Source organism: Gorilla gorilla, chromosome 4 (assembly GCF_029281585.2).
Source record: "Gorilla gorilla gorilla isolate KB3781 chromosome 4, NHGRI_mGorGor1-v2.1_pri, whole genome shotgun sequence".
NCBI classification, from domain to species: domain Eukaryota; kingdom Metazoa; phylum Chordata; class Mammalia; order Primates; family Hominidae; genus Gorilla; species Gorilla gorilla.
In genome coordinates this window covers 50,872,427-50,890,867 of record NC_073228.2, presented here as the reverse complement: position 1 = coordinate 50,890,867, position 18,441 = coordinate 50,872,427, and the positions used below count along the sequence as shown (strand labels likewise).

Genomic DNA, 18,441 nt, shown 5'->3' with positions numbered 1-18,441 from the left:
TGAGCATGGACAGGACTTTGCCACTTTCAGCCTTAGGACCTGGAGCAAGCCAGTCTCCCTACGGTGAGGTTGGAGGAGTCTTCTCGGTGGCTCACCTAGGACTGCCCGGTTCTGAGTGCTGGGAGGGTGGAGGGAGGGTTTAGAGGGAGGCGGAGCCAGAGAGGGCACCTGATCCTCCCCAGGACTCAGAGACGCAATCCCAGCTGCCTCCACTAGACTGTACTATCGAGTCACTTTGCTCGTCTATTGTTTAGCTGAGCGGAGGCCAAGGGAAGGCGGTCACCATTGTTGAAGCTGCTGGGCTCACTCATATTTTGAGTTGGATGCTTGTGGCTGCCAGGCTCTGTGAACAAGAGCCCTGTTCATCAGCAGGATCCAAACACTGGCCCTACCCTCCCCAGTGAGGTATGGTGGGGAAATCCCGGGAGGAGAGGAGTCCATGTGAGACCCCGGGGGCCACTGCCCTGCTGCCCTCTTCCTCTGGAGCCTGACAGCACAGGGTGGGACCACCTCCCAGCCTCCCTGCTTGACTTCCTCCTCTCCTGGTTCTGAGCCTGCTTTCAGCCAGGTGGTGCCAGCCGCCATTCTTACCCGCAAGCAAGCCCAGGTCTCCTGCATATTCCCTTCAAACAGTAACGTCAACCACTCAGAGAGGAGGCTCGCCCCACCTCACCCCAGTCTAAGAGACCTCACGTTTCTATATTCCTCTAAAGCAAATCTCCTTTGGGCACAGACTTTAATCTGGCACCACCTCCAAGGTAGAGAGGTGTCTGGGGATTCTTAGGAAGTTGAGGGCGTTCTGGGCTTCAGTCCCCACTGGTGACTCTTGCCATATTTTGCTCTTTGTCCAGGCCCATGTGACCTCTCAAATGTGGGCCATTCCCGAGATTCTTTGCCACACTTGGGCAGGAGGTTCATTGCCCAACTAGGAACCTTAGGAACCAGAGTCCAGCACCCCTGGGAGTATCACAAAGCCCCTCCCCACACTAGGGTCCTGTACCCCCTAGGGCCCTCAAACCCACCTCTTCTCATTCTCTGAGGAAGCACCCTCAAACCTTCCTCCTTCCTGAGTTGTCCCCTGTACCCCTGAAACTCAAGTACTTCACCTCCAGGATGGCCCATCCTCACCCAGGGATCACCCAAGGTCAACCCTTTTTGATGACAAAACTTAGGTTAAAAGATATCCCAGAGTTTCAGAAGTACAAAGCAGTCCTCTTTCTCCTGGGGTGGAGGTAGGAACAAGAGAAACCAACATCTCTTCATTCCTTTTCCTAATAACTCACCCCATTACCATTTATAGGGTGCTGACTACGTGCCAAACACAATGCCAAATTCATTGCCTGCATGAGGTCATTCACTCCTGTATCAGCCCTTATGCAGTAAAGATATTTATTCCCTACCTTGTGAAAGAGGAATGTGGGGTTCAGTACCTTGCCCAAACTTTTCAAGGCTATTCAGCGTAGGAGCCAGGACTCCAACCCAAGTAGTCTGATTCAAAAGCTCAGGCTTTCAGATCCCTTGCCCAAATTTAGTCTTTTTTCAGTCTCTCCCCTACCCTTGACTCCCCCTACAAGTTTTCTTCAGGCAGCCAAATGAACGAGCTGTTGAAACTGACACAGGACTAGTCAACTCTTTCCTAGCTTGGGGCAGTGAGCCCCACCCACCTCTGGAATCTTCACCACTTACTAGGGTGAGGCTCCTTGCCTTCCCACTCCTTTTCTAGCCCCCCAAAGAGAAGGAAAGGCATTCCCCACCCAGGGGAGTCTCCTACAGTCCTGGCTCTTAAGGTATAGTCACTCATTGGATTCTTGTATCAACCTCAAGAAGCAGGGCTCAGCATCCTTACTATACAAGTAAAGACACTGAGACTCAGACTTTCCAAGCTCACATCTGTTACAGAACAGAGCCAGGGTTAGAAACCAGTCTATTCTCAAACCCTCTAAAAATGCTCTCATCGTGAATGGATAATCACCATGCCCTAGGGATAGTTTACCCAGTATCGCCAGCACAGCCATGACTTGAGCGAGCACTATGCCAGGCCCTGTGCTGGAGGCCTTAAATGCATTCTTCCAGTGAATTCTCCCAACAAGCCCATGAGGTAGATACTATCATTATGCCCCTTTTACAGAAATGGAAGCTGAGGCTGGGAGATGGTCATCAACTTGCCCTAGGTCAACCAAGTGTAAGGATTAGATCCAGCACCAGAGGCAAGAGCAGGTGGGGTGGAGGGAGACAAGACTGTCAGGAGAGCTTGAGTTCCTACCTTCGGTTCATGGACCTCCGGTAAGGAGCTCTAGGAGACCCGTGAACCCCATGACATTGTATGCAAATGTATGTATGCTTATTTGAAGGTAGGGGGCAGAAGGAAAGATCTATAGCTTTCAATATTCTCCAAGGAATCCCTGATCACAAAAACATTAGGAATCCTTAACCTAACATAGTGCCTGACATAGAGGCACTCAATATCTGGTGAATGAATGGACACACATGAAAATGAGTGAGTAAATGAATGAATATCCCTCCGTACCCTAGGAGACACCACATATGACCTGGTACACACATCTATCTGTGTCTTCTGAGATGGCGAAAGATATCCTGGGATCTGAGCCCAACCCACCCCCAGGACTTTTCTCCCAGTCCCAGGGGCCATAGCCAGGTGCTATGACAAGCTCCAAAGAGATGCTTCTCCCACTTTCTCCCCACCCCCACTCCTAACAATGACCAGAGAGAGGCAAGAATTATGCAACTCAGATAATGAAGCTGTATTGATTGCCAGGAGGGGGTGAAGGTGAAGCAGGGTCCAGCTGTGAAGTGCTTGGGCAGGAGAGGGGATCTTCCAGTGGGATCTGTGTCCACACGGAGGGCCTCCTAGGCCTGAGCGGGGCTGGGCAGCCTCAGTTCTTGGTGCGAAGGACCTGCTCGTGGGTGGACACCACCTTGCCATCGTGCACATCCATGACCTTGGTGCGGATTTGGCGGCTGGAGGAGGTCACTGGGGAAGAGGCGGGAAGAGGACGTTACCAGAGGTGGACAGACAATGGACTAATCAGGAGTAAGGAGGCCAAGAAGGTGAGGAAACTCAAACTGGCTCCCCATTGCCCTCTCCCCTGATTACTGCTTCACTCCCTGCTGTTGCCCAAGCACTGATACCATCAACACATTTCTTTCAGACGAGGGCTCCCAAAGGTCATAGACAGTCTTTGTCCTCAGATTAGAGTTTCCTAAGAGCTCACACCCGGCTGGTTCCATCCATGTTCACCCAATGAAGTGGTCTCAGTGGGAAGAGCCCTGTAGGGCCCTGTTCATGGTGCTGACCACAACAGCAGTAGGATCTGCCACAGACACCAGGTAGAAGCAAGAGGTGGGGGCTGACTCTCCTAGCCCTAAGGAGGGTTTAGAAAATAGCTTCTTCCACCCAAGGAAGTTCACAAGGGAAACTGGGTGACAGCACTAGAGCTCAGCCCCTCACAGAGCCCCTAGCCAATGCCTAGACCTGCTTGGGGTACAGAGGGTGGCCTGGAGCCCAGGCCTGCAGAGGAGGAAGGTCTTACCATCTCTGGATGACTGCGATCCAGAGGAGAACTGGGAGGAGGAGAGGCTGTGAAGACAGAAAAGGGCAGAATCATTGGATACATGGTGGGGCCATGAGAGTGCCATGGGGGGGGCGGACTAAGGGGAGGGCCAAGACTCACTGGGCGTCCTCGCCCTCCAGCAGGCGGCGGTAGGTGGCGATCTCCTGCTCCAGCCGTGTCTTCACGTCCAGCAGGATCTTGTACTCCTGGTTCTGCTGCTCCATCTCGCAGCGGAGCTGGGCCAGCTGCTCCTCCACGCTGCCAATCATCTCCTGGATCTGGGCCAGCTGCATGCAGTAGCGACCTTTGGTTTCCTCCAGGCTGTTCTCCAGGGATGCTTTCTGTGAGGGAGGGAAAGGGAATCAACGATTAGTGAGTGTGGCCATTCTCTCCCTGCCAGTCCTGGGTGCACCACCCTTCCTGGCACTATTCCTACCATGCTGAGCTGGGACTGCAGCTCAATCTCCAGGTTCTGCATGGTGCGCCGGAGCTCCGAGATCTCGCTCTTGCCGCTCTGCACCAGCTCGCTGTTGGTGGCCACCTCGCGGTTCAGCTCCTCTGTCTGCAAAAAAGAGAACGCCATTCACACCAGAAGGCCCCAGAAGGCAGGTGGTCTGGGTTCCTTCCACCTCAAATGACACCCACCTTGGTGAAGAACCATTCCTCGGCATCCTTGCGGTTCTTCTCTGCCATCTTCTCATACTGGTCACGCATCTCGTTCAGAATGCGGCTCAGGTCCACGCCAGGTGCAGCGTCCATCTCCACATTGACATCTCCACCCACCTGGCCTCTCAGGGCATTCATCTCCTGCACAGCCAGGGACAGTCCACAGTCAGGAGTTCCACCATGGCAGCGGATTGGTGTTCCTTAGGCCTGAATACTGCCCTCCCACCATCACAATTCTATCTCGACTCTCCCTTCTCTCTCTCTCTCTCTCTCTCTCTTTTTTTTTTTTTTTTTTTTTTTTTTTTTTTTTTTTTGGACAGGGTCTAGGCTTGTTGTGGACTCAAACTCCTGTGTTCAAGTGATCCTCCTGTCTCAGCCTCCCAAGTAGCTGGGACTATGGGCACGCACCACTGTACCCAGTCTCCCTGCATTTCTTTTAAGCTGACTTTTCCATGTAGTTCTCACCTCCTCGTGGTTCTTCTTCAGGTAGGCCAGCTCCTCCTTCAGGCTCTCAATCTGCATCTCCAGGTCAGCTCTGGCCAGGGTCAGTTCGTCCAGCACCCTGCGCAGGCCATTGATGTCGGCCTCCACACTCATGCGCAGGTTCAACTCTGTCTCATACCTGGAATGACCCCAGAGAAAAGGTATGAGACACCCATCCTGATCACAGCGAGGGCTTTGTTCTCTTCTCCCTGCAGCTTCTCCCAGAGCTGGTGCCTTGTGGGTGGTTTAAGGAGCCAATCTTGAAAACGGCATGGTTGAACACAGTGCCCATTGATTGCTCAGATATGAACATTCCTGCGGGCTGGGGATAAGGCAGTTCATCTTGCTGCAGAAATCAGGAGGGGGTTGCGCTTCTAGCTTCAGCCAACAAATAATGCAGAAGTCCTCCAACTATGATTCCTTCCTATACTTCAAGGGCAGCTGGGGAAGTGGAAAGTGCCTCTCCCTAAAGCAGCGGTTCTGAAACCTGGCTGTGGACCAGAATCACCCAGGTAACCTGCTATAAATAGCTGAATCAAAACTCCAAGGGTGGGGCCTAAGAGTCTTATTCTTTTATAAGCACCCCAGGGAGTTTTCATGCACCTATCCTGGTACTGGCTAGTTCTATTTGGGAAACATTGCTCCAAAAATGCCCTACTTTGGGGACACTGGATGTTCTGGCCCACCATTTCAAACTCACTTGGTGCGGAAGTCATCCGCGGCCAGACGGGCATTGTCAATCTGCAGAAGGACGTTGGCATTGTCCACTGTGGCTGTGAGAATCTGCAGGATGGAAAAGGCACAGGTAATTTGTCAAATGGACTTCACAAGCTGGACTTCACTGTAGCCTACATTAAGCTCTTGCTTCATGTTCTTGCCTGAATCCCCCTTTTCCCCCACAAAACTTGACCATAGCAGCCCAAAGGAAAACAGATGCCCCAGGCCTGTCCTAAGACTTTGCTAACTCATGGTCAACAGAGGGGGTAGATGCAGCCCCGGGCTTAGAATCAAAAGCCCAGGAGTTCTGGTCCCAATTCTGCCAGTGTCTTGCTGCAAAACCTAATGGGTCTTGGGGCTTCAAGTTCCCCACCTCCAGGTGAGGAGAATAATCTGAGGCTCCCTAGCTCTCCTTCCTGAGCTGACCTCTCTTCTGTCTGCATCAGCCAGCCCTGCCAGTCCTCTGCAGATACGCACATTCCTTTTCAAGCTCACAGGCCATGGGACTTCAAGTGGAACTTTCTCAAGAGATAAAACCCAACTAACACAGGGGAATTAGAAAAGAGGACTCAGGGGAAGAATAAGAAGATATATTGGCCCCTGAGTCTGGTTGGATTTCCCCACCTCATCATTGAATTTCCCTAATCCATGCAAGTCATTAGAGCCCAACAGACTCCCGCAGGGAGGGCTCCCAGGTAATGTGGGAGCAGGGAGGAGGGGGCTAGAGTCAGGGCACAAGCCTGCCAGGCTCTCTCTGTGCAGGGCACGTCAAGGGACCACACTGATTGTCTCTGCAGGCTCTCCATGCCCGCCTGGCTGTGGGGAGGCACCAGCCTGTACCAAGGCTTATGGGCGGCGGCAGCCACAGCCCAGACTAGTGAGCTAATGAGTGGTTTGGATGTCTTGCCTGGTCCCGTTAGAGCCTCACTCCTCCCCTGTGCTGGAGAACAAGTAGCTGCCTCCTGTGCTGGAAGGTAGGGCACAAGGGCCCCAGCCTTGGCTCTGCCATTAATTTGCTATGTGACCTGCAGCTGGTCACAGCACCTCTCGAAGCTTCAACTGCTTCCTCTAAAAAATGTAAGGATAGGAATCACTGATCTCACATGGTCTGAGGATTTGAGATCAGAAGGGGATGAGGAGGCTGGGGAAGGGAGAGCATCTTCTCACTGATCAGTCTTAGGGCATCCAAGACCTCGAAAGAAGGGATCTGGGGTGGACTCTGTCCTATAGAGAAATCTTAAGGTGTCAGCGGCCTGGGGCATGTATTGTTCCCAGAAGGAGCTAGCTGGAATGGTGCCTTCTGCTGCCCATTCACCCACCTTGTTCCTCAGGTCCTCGATGGTCTTGAAGTAGGGACTGTAGTCTTTGATCTCAGCAGGCCGCTGCCTCTGGTACCAGTCACGGATCTTCACTTCCAGGTCGGCGTTGGCCTCCTCCAGAGCACGCACCTTGTCCAGGTAGGAGGCCAGGCGGTCGTTGAGGTTCTGCATGGTCACCTTCTCACTGCCCACCAGAAGCCCATCACTACCAGCAAAACCACCACCAAAGCCAGCACCCAAGCCACCACCGAAGCCAGCACCAAGGCCACCACCATATCCTCCCCCGAAGCCACTACCAAAGCTGCTGCTGCTGCTGCTGAAGCCACCGCCATAGCCGCCCCCCAGCCCGTAGGCTCCCCCGGAGGAGAAGCGAGAGGAGACAGACAGGCCGCCCCCATAGGTGCTGGGGGCGCGGCAGGACCCTCCGGCAAGGACGGAGGAGATGCGGCTGGAGCCGCCCCCGATGCCGCCCCCGATGCCGCAGGAGCCCTTCATGGAGCTGGAGGAGGTGAACTGGCGGCTGCAGGTGGTCATGGTGCCGAGGAGGGAGGTGAGCGAGCGAGCAGTTGGCTGAGTGAAGAGAAGGTGCTCGGGTAAATTGGAAAGGGATGCGAGTGCTTTATACTCATGGGTAGGGGGCGGGCCTGGCACTTTCCATTCCCCTTGGCTTTCATCACCCACAGGCTAGCGCCAACTCCCAGCCAGGTCCCTCCTCTCCTCCGCCTCATCATGTCTGTCATATTTTACTGGAAACTCATTGTTTGGGGTGTTTTGGGCTTTCTTGTCCCGCCAGGCGTGATTCACAGGGGGAGGTGTGGGCCTGCAGGCTACACTTTCCCATTGGGCCCTGGGAGTCCCAGCCCTCAGGAACCCGCGTACTGGGCTTAGCCAGGGTGACAGAGAGCAGGGCCTCTGCACCTTAAACCTAGTTACCCGCTAGCTCTCCATGAACTGAATGGGCCTTTAACATCCACGTAGAGGAAGCCCGCCACTGCAGGGGATGGATACCCGGCTGGAAAGCACCGGCATGGCAAGGTCACCTTGGGCACAGACAGGCCTCCCTCACCATGACCCTCTATTAGAGACAAGGAGGTCTGGGGGGCCCTCCCAGGCCTGACCTGCCGTGCTGTGCTGAGAAGCCTGTCCCATCCCTGAAATACACCCAGCTAGTCAGGTGTATCGTGATTCCCACCCCAACATCCCCATCAAAGAGAAATCCAGGCAGCTCTCCCCAGCCCTGAGCACAGATCCTAATCTCCTCCCTATGGTGAGGATCTCACATCCACCACACCATAGGGCAGGTGGCCTCATGGAGGCCAGGAAACAGCCTGGAGTCAGGTGGGTCCTGGCTCTGCCATTTATGCCTCTGTGACCCAGGGCTTGGCACTTCTCAGAGCCTCAGTGTTCTCATCTGCAAAGTGGGAGTCATACCATCTATTCTGCTTAGTGCAGTCAGCTCTGAGAATCCAATGCGACAATGTATGTGAAAGGGTTTTGTAAACCGAGTACGGCAAGAAGCCTGGTTGGCATTGTTGTAGCCCAGGCTTAGCCCCAAAGTGGCTGGAGCTGCATCCAGGAACAGGCCTAGGGGGGCCTTTTATTCTTCCAGCCCCAGATAACTTCTCAGACCCCCAGAACATCCCTAGTGTGGGCAGCTCAGGCGCCCTCGTTTGAGCCCCTTGTGGAACTGGCCCAGGAGCTGTTCTGGGGAGGAGTAGAGGCTGGAGTGGAGTGGGGCTGTGCCAAGGGCAAGGCTGAGGTGGACACGAGGGTCCCTGACTCCTGAAGCCCCAAGGGTCAGGGGACATTTCTAGGAGTCCACTTGGTCCTGCTTTGGAGGTGTGCATATCAAAACTTCAGCAATCTCCCAGACAACCTCCCAAAGCAAACCCTTCCGGCCCCCACCCCACCCTCCCATCAGCCCCTTGGCTCCACAGACCCCGGCAGGCATGTTGGGAGGAATGTGATCGTGTCTGGGGCTGCCTGACGCGTCCTATCTCCTCAGACAGGCCCCAACAGCCCCTGCTGGAGGCTCCAATGCTCTTCCTGGGATCAACTGCTCCTAGAAGAGAAGCAGGACCCTCTGTCACCCCCACCCCCACCTTGACTGTCACCAAAGAAGAAGCCAGAGAGGGGAGCCCCCCACTACTGTGGCCTAGGAGCTTGGAAGACAATGCTGAGACAGACATCTGAGCTGTGGGCTCCCCAAACTGCCAGCAAAGGACTCTCAAGGATGTGAGTAAGCCAGGGCCCCACCCCGCTCCACCCGCCCCTGACAGACACTCCTAATCTCCCTGCAAAGAATGGTCCCCCCACCCTGGCCCAGCCCTACAATTTCCCCAGAGAGAGGCAACAGGGGTTTTGGCTGAGGGACAGATGCTTTTGTTGGGAGGCATGTTGCTGTTGGCTGTGGGGCAAGGGGAGGCTGTGCTCACTGGAGAAAAATGCTGCGTCCAGAGGGATCTGGGAGCGGGAATGGGGTGCAGAGCCCAATACCGGCTTCCTCTGTGCCCCACCACCCCCACCCACCACCACCACGGTGTCTCCTTCTTATGCAGGGATCAGGAATAGAAGCTCCGGAGCCCGGGACATAGGAACAGCTCTACTTTCCCTTTCATTTGATTCAATAAAACCCAAAAGAAACTCCTTCCTCCCCCTCCTCCGAGGGGAATCCAAAAGATAAAGATGGCAGGGAACCAATGACAGATCAGTCAATCACATAATCTTAAAAGGCACTTCTGCAGCCCCATCCCAACCCCACGCACCGACACCAGAACCCTAGCATGGAATATAAGCCTGATCCCCCACACCCGGTCTTAGAACCGTGACCCAACCTGGAGCCTGAGGCCAACCTCTCTACCCCTGCAGACAAGGACTCAGTGACCAAGGAGCTGCAAACAACCCGGCCAAGCAGGGAGCAGACTTAGAGGACACCACACTCCCCTCCCCTCCCTGATGCCGAAGAAGCATGGTACTCAGACATTTTAAGGGAGGGCATTTTCTGGGGCATCAGGGGTTAAAGGGTTGCCAGTCCTTACTGCTGAGGCCCAGAGTACCCCCCACCTCTGGACTTCTAGGCAGACTTTGTGTGAGCACCATTACCTGACCCTCCCTCCAGCCTGCCCCAAAAGGAGGGGGGTAAAGGAGGAGCCCCGGGCAGGACCTCTTGTGGTTAGTGAGTCTCCCTGCACCACCCTGCATGGGGGAGCCCCGTGCCAATCCAAACAGGTGAAGCTGGCAGGGCCAGGCAGCACCCCCAGAGCCCACGCCGTGTGCTGAGGACTGTGCTGGGGACCAGGAGATGGCATCCTAAGGAAGGAGGAAACCTCAGGACAGCCCCTGCCCTTGGAGTGCATGGCCTACTGGAAGAGATGATCCCTGCCTGTAGGAAGGTCCCAGCATGAAAGAGAAGCAGGAATGCACATCAACATTACTTAACATACAAACAAACAGAAGAAAAGCACAGACAAGAAAGATTGGTTTCCCACGGCTGCCATAACAAATTACCACAAATTTGATGGCTTAAAACAACTGGCTGGGCACGGTGGCTCACGAATATAATCCCAGCACTTTGGGAGGCCAAGGCAGGTGGATCACCTGAGGTCAGGAGTTCAAGACCAGCCTGGCCAATACGGTGAAACCCCGTCTCTACTAAAAATACAAAAATTAGCCGGGTGTGGTGGCAGGCGCCTGTAGTCCCAACTACTCGAGAGGCTGAGGCAGAAGAATCACTTGAATCTGGGAGGCAGAGGTTGCAGTGAGCCGAGATCGCGCCACTGCACTCCAGCGTGGGCAACAGAGCAAGACTCCGTCTCAAAAAAAAAACAACAGAAATGTATTCTCTCTGGAATACATTTCTGGAATACATTCTGGAAACCATAAGCCCTGAATCAAGGTGTTGGCAGGGCCACACTCCCTCTGAAGACTCTGGGGAAGAGCCCTTCCTTGCCTCTTCCAGCTTCTGGTGCCTCCCTGAGTTCCTCAGCTTGTGGCAGCGTCGCCCTATCTCTGCCTTCATCTTCACGCAGCCTTCATCTCTGTCCTTTTCAGTCTCTTGTAGGACACTCATTAGATTTAGCAATCACTCTAATCCGGTAGGATCTCATCTCAAACCTTACCTTACTTACATCTGCAAAACCCCTATTTCCAAATAAGGGCACATTATGAGATCCCAGGTGGACCCGATTTGGAGGAACCCTATTTGACCCACTATACTGCATAACAGACTGGGTGCTTGTCATCTTGCAAAGCAATAGTAAAAACTGGGTGGAGAGATAGATGGTTGAGATGAGATGTGGGGGTGGCCCAATCTGGAAGGCTTCTGGGAACAGCCTTTAGCGTGACACATCAAGTCGCCAGGGACTGGATGGCAGGGAGCCACGGAACTCTCAGGTCTTGAGTCCGTACTTGACATCATCCACTTTTTTTTTTTTTTACACAGGGTCTCCCTCTGTTGCCCAGACTGGAGTGCAGTGGTGGGATCACAGCTCACTGCAGCCTCAATCTCCTGGGCCCAAGGGATCCTCCCACCTCAGCTTCCCAAGTAGCCAGGACTGCCACCATGCCCAGCTAGTTTTTACTTTTTTGTAGAGACAAGGTCTCACCATGTTGCCAGGCTGGTCTCAAACTCTTGGGCTCAAACGATTCTCCCACCTCAGTCTCTCAAACTGCTGGCATTACAGGCATGAGCCACCACACCCAGCTTCTTTTTTAAAAAAATTTTTATTTTGAAATAATGTTAGACTTGCCTGGATACAGTGGCTCACACCTGTAATCCCAGCACTTTGGGAGGCCAAAATGGCAGATCACTTGAGGCCAGGAGTTTGAGTCCAGCCTGGCCAACATGGCGAAACCCCATCTCTACTAAAAAATACAAAAAGTTAGCTGAGCCTCATGGCAAGCGCTTGTAATCTCAGCTACTCGGGAAGCTGAGGCAGGAGAATTGACTGAACCCGGGAGGCAGAGATTGCAGTGAGCCAAGATCGCACCACTGCACTCCAGCCTGGGCAACAGAGCAAGACTCTGTCTCCCAAAAAAAAAAAAAAATGAAATAATGTTAGCCTTTAAGAAAAAGTTACAAAATAGGACAGAGAGTTCCTGTGTATCCTGTGTATCCTTCATCCAGCTTCCCCTAATGTGAACATACTACATAAGAATCATACAATTTCTGAAACCAATAAATTAACATTGACACAATACTTTTTTTCCCCCCAAGATGGAGTTTTGCTCTTGTTGCCCAGGCTGAAGTGCAGTGGTGCAATCTCAGCTCACTGCAACATCTGCCTCCCAGGATCAAGCGATTCTCCTGCCTCAGCCTCCCAAGTTGCTAGGACTACAGGCGCTCACCATGAAGCCCGGGTAATTTTTTGTATTTTTAGTAGAGACGGGGTTGAGCCATGTTGGCCTGGCTGGTCCCAAACTCCTGACCTCAGGTGATCCACCCGCCTCGGCCTCCCAAAGTGCTGAGATTACAGGCATGAGCCACTGCACCCAGCCGACACAATACTATTAATGAGCTGCAGGCTTTATTGGAACTTCCACCAGTTTTTCCACACATGTTCCATTTCTGCTGCAGGGTCCAATTTCAGTCTCCACATTGCATTTAGCTATCACGTCTCCTTAGTCTCCTCCTATCCATGACAGCTCCTCAGTCTTTTCTTGCCTTTCATGACCTTGACACTTTTGAAGAGTACTGGGGTGATCAATTATTTTGCAGAATATCCGTCAGTTTGGGTTTTTCTGATGTTCTCTCGTGATCACATTGAGGTTATGCACTTTGGCAAGAAAACCACAGAAATAAGGTTGCATCCCGTCAGGCATGTTGGACAGATATGTCATGTGTCTTACTGCTGGCACCATCAGGCATGTTGGACAGATATGTTGTATGTCTTACTTACCGCTGGCGCCGTCAGCCTTGTTCACTTGGCTAAGGGGGTGCTGCTGGATTTCTCTACTGTCATGTTTCTGTTTCTCCCATTGAAATTAATAAATACCTTGAAGAAGATACTTAGAGACTATGCAAAAATCACGTTTCTCCTTAAAATCTGACCCACTAAATTTTACCTCCATCAGTGGAGGGAACGAGCTCACATCAAACTGAGTTTAAGAGCCTCATTTGAAGGAACTCCTTGAGGGACTGTGGCTTGCAGGAGAGACTTTGGGAGATCCAAGCCCAGAGAAAGAACTCTTTCCTGCTCTGTTGTCCCCCCCCAAAACCAAACTGGGCCACCTCAAACCCGAGATCTCTGTGCCCCAAGACAGCAGTCTGCAACCTTTTTGGCACCAGGGACCGGTTTCATGGAAGAACATTTCTCCTTGGATCTAGGGGGTCGGGGGTGGGGATGGTTTCAGGATGAAACTGTTCCTCCTCAGATCACCAGGCATTAGTTAGATTCTCATGAGGAGTGCACAACCTAGATCCCTCGCGTGCACAGTTCACGGTAGGGTTTATGCTCTTTTGAGAATCTAATGCCACTGCTGATCTGACAGGAGGCGGAGTTCAGGCGACAGGAGGTGGAGCTCAGGCAGCAATGCTCACTCACCAGCAGCTCACCTCCTGCTGTGAGGGTCCTAACAGGCCACAGCTGGTAGAGTCTGTGGCCCAGGAGTTGGGGACCCCTTCCCTGAGACACTCCCGTGCCGGCTTCCCTTCACAATGTATTATTGTGGAGAAATAGCACATATTTTCTCTCACGATTGTCAAGAGCCTTGCTGGGCCCCCGCCAGCCCTCGGGAAAGAAGTGGGGAATCTGGCTCTTCTCATGTCACAGATGGGAAGTCTTGAGTCCAGAAAGGCCCGGAGTCAAGTAACAAATTGGAGCCCCCCTTGTGATTCCCAGGACCCCAGAACCTGCCAGGGGCTGAGCTTCTCCTTGCCTCCTGGCAGAGTCCTGCACCCCTCCCTCTCCTCTCGGCCCCTCTGCACCCTCCCCTGGAGTACTCCCACCTCTGGACTTCTAGGCAGCCTTTGTGTGAGCAGCATTACCCGACCCTCCCTCCAGACTGCCCCAGAAGTAGTGGGGTAAAGGAGGAGCCCAGGGCAGGGCCTCTTGTGGTTAGTGAGTCTCCCTCTACCACCCTGAATGGGGGAGCCCCGTGCCAATCCAAACAGGTGAAGTGGGCAGGGCCAGGCAGCCCCCCCAGAGCCCCACCCCCTTCACCTTGCCCATCCCTCTCCCCGCCAATTCTCAGAAAACTGTGTGGAGAGTGGGTAAAGCTCCTAGAGCTCAGGGCTATCACTTGCAGAGACAGTGGGCTGGGGAGGGAGAAGCCTCTGCTGCCAGAAGGGCAGGGCTTACTTGGAGGCCATAAGTCGGCTAGCAGGCAGGATTGCAGCACAAGGGAGCAGGAGCCTGGAGCACCTCCCGAGGCCCCAGGGTCCCCTTTCCCCCAGAGAGCAGGAGCCTAAAGCACCTCCCGAGGCCCCGGGGTACCCTTTTCCCCATACAGCTATGCCGCCTGCTGATTTCCCAGGCCAGCCTGCCCATCTGGGCTGACACAAGAGATGGGCTGAGCCAGCATTTCAGTGTCTGTGTCCTTGTCTGAGCCTCCGAGCTGTGCCACAAGGCTGACAACAGAGCTTGGCCAGCCCACATTATAGAATAAGAAAGCTCAGAGGTGGAGGAGTTCCCCCAAGGCCCACAGCAAGCCACCTGCTCAGTCAGGGTTCCACCCCAGCTCAGCTGGCTGCAAGCCTCACTTTTTAATGACAGGTCCTCTGCTGCTAGAAAGTCCCCAAAAGTCAGAGCCAAAAACAGCCTCTAGACCAGGCTCTTAACTTTACAGATAGAAAATGTGAGTCCCAGACAGGGGAAGGAACATGTCCAAGGTCACACAGCAGAAGTGTCACCCAGGGTTCTGAGCTAGGCAGGGTAAGAATATGCCTGGGGTGAAAAGGGCTGTGCCTGCACCCCAGAGTCATGTTCAGGTTGTTAAAAATGCAGACAGTCAGGTGGCCAAAGGCAAGGAATAGATTAGTTTACAACCCTGCCGCTAGCTCCCAGTTCAGGCAAAATGCAGCTTAAATGCTCCAGCCCATCACTCATGAGGCCCCACTGTAAACTGGGTCCCCTCCCCAACAGGCCTGTCCCCTTGCTGGTCCCTACATCTCCATCCATTTCCAATCTCTGCCTGAATTTCCACATATGTCCTCTCTTCCTACCCAAACCCCTCATGTTCTTTAAGGCCAAGCCTCAGTTCCACATATGGTTTATGCAGATTCCTGCAGACTATGTGGCACAAAGTAGGTGCTCAATGAAGGAAGGAAGGACAGAGGGAGGGAGGACGGAGAGTAAGAGGAGGGAGGACAGAAGGAGGACAGAGGGAGGGAGGAGGGAGAGCAGGAGGAAGGGAAAGGGAAGAGAGTAAGGGAATCTAGAAGAGGGATGGATGGATGGATGGATGGATGGATGGATGGATGGATGGATGAATGGACATATAGATGGATGGATGGATGGATGGCAGGTGGACAGATGGATAGATGAGTGGAAGGAAGAGAAGAACGAGGGAAAGTGGAGGGATGAACGGCTGGGGTGTGGTCAGACAGGGAAGTAGATGAATGGATGAATGGAAGGAAGGAATAATAATGGGTAAAAGGATAGAGGGATGAACAGGAGGTGGGTGGATGGTGGGTGGGCAGGTGGGTGAAGGATGGTGGAGCACTGAGAAAGGACAGCCAGCCCAGCTGGGGACAGAGGGGGCCAGCATCCTAGAGGAGCTCTTAACTGATCTGAACCTTGAAGATGAGTAGATGCTGAGCAAGCAGCGGAAGTGAGGATAGACATCCCATTTGCCCAAGGAAGCACCCGGGCAAAGTGCAGACGTGTGAAAGACTGGTCTGATGGAAACTGCAAGCAGTTATGTATTGTTAGTGTTCACAGCTCAAGGCTGGGCCTGCCTGATGAAACTGAGAGCCTTAGGCCAGGTGGTGATAAAGGTGCTGGGAAGCTCAGACTTTATCCTGACGACACTGGAGCCACTGAAGGGTCCTAAGCTGGTGAGTGATGCTGTCGGATGTTTCACAAAGGCCACCCTGGTCTCCATGCAGAACATACTTTGCCATGGTGTGGGGGACCAGTAGGGAGAATTTGCCATATCCAGGTAAGGGATGTTGTTGGCTCAGACCTCTCCTCTCCCAGGAAGCCCCACCCCATCAGCTTAGGTCACCTGGCTTTCTCCCCATCTCTCAGCCCTCCCACTGCCTCTGTGATCTGTGCCCCCACCCTTGATTATACCTCCCCATAGTGCCTTAGGGGGCCACAAAGTGTTTTTCACATAGTCAGTCCTCAGCGTTACTCTGGTCTGATGCAGGAGACACAACCCTTGCCTGTGGGCTGTCCAGTCTGATGGAGGAGGGTTGCAGAGCCCAGAGTTTTCCCTGTGCCATAGGCTGAGGGGAGCCAGGAGCACAGGAGCCACAAGGTGGGGTGGATCAGCACACAGAAGGTTTCTTGGAAAGGGTGCGCTTTGACTCAGGTTTTGAAAGAAGGAAGAACCCTGGAGGGTGGAGTGGGGAGAGGGCGTGGCTGTGGGAACTCCAGCACAGTGGTGAGTTGTGGGGAGAGTCAGCACCTGGGAGTCGGAATGTCTGTGTCAGGAGTCCTGAGCTCTGGTCAGCAGGACAGAGGGAAAGGGAAATAGGAAGGGAAGCCGAGTAGTTGTAGCCTCATGGATAGAAAGAGTCATTTCCCACAGTCAGAGATGTGGGAACAGATTCAGCATCTTGCACCCCACCTCCCTCCCCCAGACGTGATACCGCATGGGATCAAGGAAGGAGCAGGGCCTCCCGATCAGGAAGACCAGCTTTCAAGTCTTGGCTCCATCACTGACGAGCCATGTGACCTTGGACAGGCCATTGCAGCCGTCCAAGCTTTGGTTTTCCATCAAATAGGAATAGAACCAGTTCAGCCTGGCAGGATTATTGAGAGGAGTGGGTAAGTCAGGGCAGGTGGCCAGCATGGTACTTGGCACAGAGGAAGTGTTTGGTAAAAGTTCACTTAAATTAAGCCCAAGTTAGACCAAAGGGAGTGGGGGGTGCAAATGGAGAACAGGTGTCAAGATTCAGCCAAAGACCTTGGGGCAGAGAACAGAGAAGAGTCCAGGATGTTACTGGAGCTCCTGTTGCAGGAGCTGGGAGCTGCTGAGGTCAGCCGGCCAGGTGATGGGCTGGTGAGTCTGCAAGGGCCTGGCCAGGGTGGAGGCTGTGGGAACAGGGCAGGCCTGGAAACTGATGAGGAAGAGTCAGCGGATGGTTTAGGTGTGAGGGGAGAAGGCCTGGGGGCTTCCAGCAGGGCCCACATTCTGTGGCTGGAATGAGGGGATGGGGAAGCAGCCTCTCAGGTTCCAATGAGGCCATCCTGGCTGTCAGTGCAATATTTGCAAAAAAATGACCATTTCTGTCTCCCAGTTCCAAAAGAGGGCATGGATGGCTTATGATAGAAGACATATTTATAATAAAACTAAAAATATCCAGCAAGGATAGAAGAAAAATAAATCAAGAATTAGGTAACAGGATATATTGATGGGCACATTTTGGTTGCAAGCAATGGAAACTCAGCTTGAATTAGCTTCTAAATGAGGCAATTCAGGGCTGGGCATGGTGGCTCACACCTGTAATTCCAGCGCTTTGGGAGGCTGAGATAGGAGGATCACTTGAGCCCAGGAGTTCAAGACAAGCCTGGGCAACATAGTGAGATACCATCTCTACAAAAATAAATAAATAAAATAATTAGCCAGGCATGGAGGCATACACCAGTAGTCCCAGCAACTCAGAAGACTGAGGTGGAAGGATTGCTTAAGCCCCAGCAGGTCAAGGCTGCAGTGAGCCATGACCGCAGCACTGCACTCCAGCCTGGGTGGCAGAGTGAGACTCCATCTTAAAAAAAAAAAAAAAAAAAAGACAATCAATAAAACAATAAATCAAGCCCCAATTTATAACGTTTATTTTTTTCGTGTTGTAAATACCCCCACTGTGGCCAATTTCAAGCAACCAACAGGGAGTCACTTAACACAGGGTTGGGAAGAGACGTGCAGTAGCTCACTGCCTTATAGCATGTCCACCATATGGATAAAATGGTCATAAGTACCTCAAGAGCACAGATATTAGTACAATGTAGTAAAATAATTTGGAAGGAATGAGTTTTCAGTATGCATTACCTTTGTTCTCAATATAATTCATTTAATTTTAAGTTCGTATAATTTAATTTTTGATGAGGGCCATATTTAACAATCACCTTGCAAAATTCCTGAAATTTTAATGTCCAGCTCTCAAGAGCCAGCATGAGCCGGCTCCAGCGTGCCAATGAGCCTCGAGGTTTAGGCCATAAGCAAGAGACTAGGAGGGACAAAGGGAAAGCTTCTGGATAAAACAAAGTGAAACAGGGAAAACCAGATTGGGGGAGGATATTGGTGAGGGAAGGGGAAGAAGAGTTGGTGGGCCCCCACGGTCAGGGAGACAGCCTAGGTGGACAGGAGCAGAGGCAGCATCCAGAGGCTGTGCAGCCTTCACAAGGCAGACCAGGCACTGTCTGCCTCCCAGGGAGCCTCATGGGAGCCCCGTGGGGGTATCCAAGTCTGTGCTGCCTCGTTATCTCAATTATCTCATCAGTGTTCTGCTGGTTGTTCTCTCTGTCAGCATCTAGCGAGGACTGTTCTACTGCAGCACTCAGTGTGCATCTGTCCTTTGA

The 18,441-nt window shown here is 52.9% G+C and overlaps 1 protein-coding gene across 1 annotated transcript; it reads right to left on the bottom strand.

Annotated features, from left to right (window-relative positions):
• Positions 1 to 2,738: 2,738 nt before the first annotated feature.
• Positions 2,739 to 7,367, bottom strand: LOC101149133 (keratin, type I cytoskeletal 14). Its single transcript, XM_031011466.3, has 8 exons — positions 6,758 to 7,367; positions 5,422 to 5,504; positions 4,704 to 4,860; positions 4,218 to 4,379; positions 4,009 to 4,134; positions 3,693 to 3,913; positions 3,552 to 3,598; positions 2,739 to 2,992 (listed from the first exon to the last, which is right to left on the bottom strand). The coding sequence occupies exons 1-8, from the start codon at positions 7,289 to 7,291 to the stop codon at positions 2,895 to 2,897; spliced, it is 1,428 nt and encodes a 475-aa protein (XP_030867326.2). The 5' UTR covers positions 7,292 to 7,367; the 3' UTR covers positions 2,739 to 2,894.
• Between the last annotated feature and the right edge of the window lie 11,074 nt (positions 7,368 to 18,441).

Bases quoted from the DNA above. Each gene is read 5' to 3' on its own strand.
- LOC101149133 (XM_031011466.3), bottom strand. From the start codon at position 7,291: ATGACCACCTGCAGCCGCCAGTTCACCTCCTCCAGCTCCATGAAGGGC. The intron at 5,505-6,757 runs GTGGGTGAATGG...TCCATCCTGCAG, and splicing joins TCGAGGACCTGAGGAACAAG to ATTCTCACAGCCACAGTGGA. The intron at 3,599-3,692 runs GTGAGTCTTGGC...CTGTCTTCACAG, and splicing joins CTGGAGGGCGAGGACGCCCA to CCTCTCCTCCTCCCAGTTCT.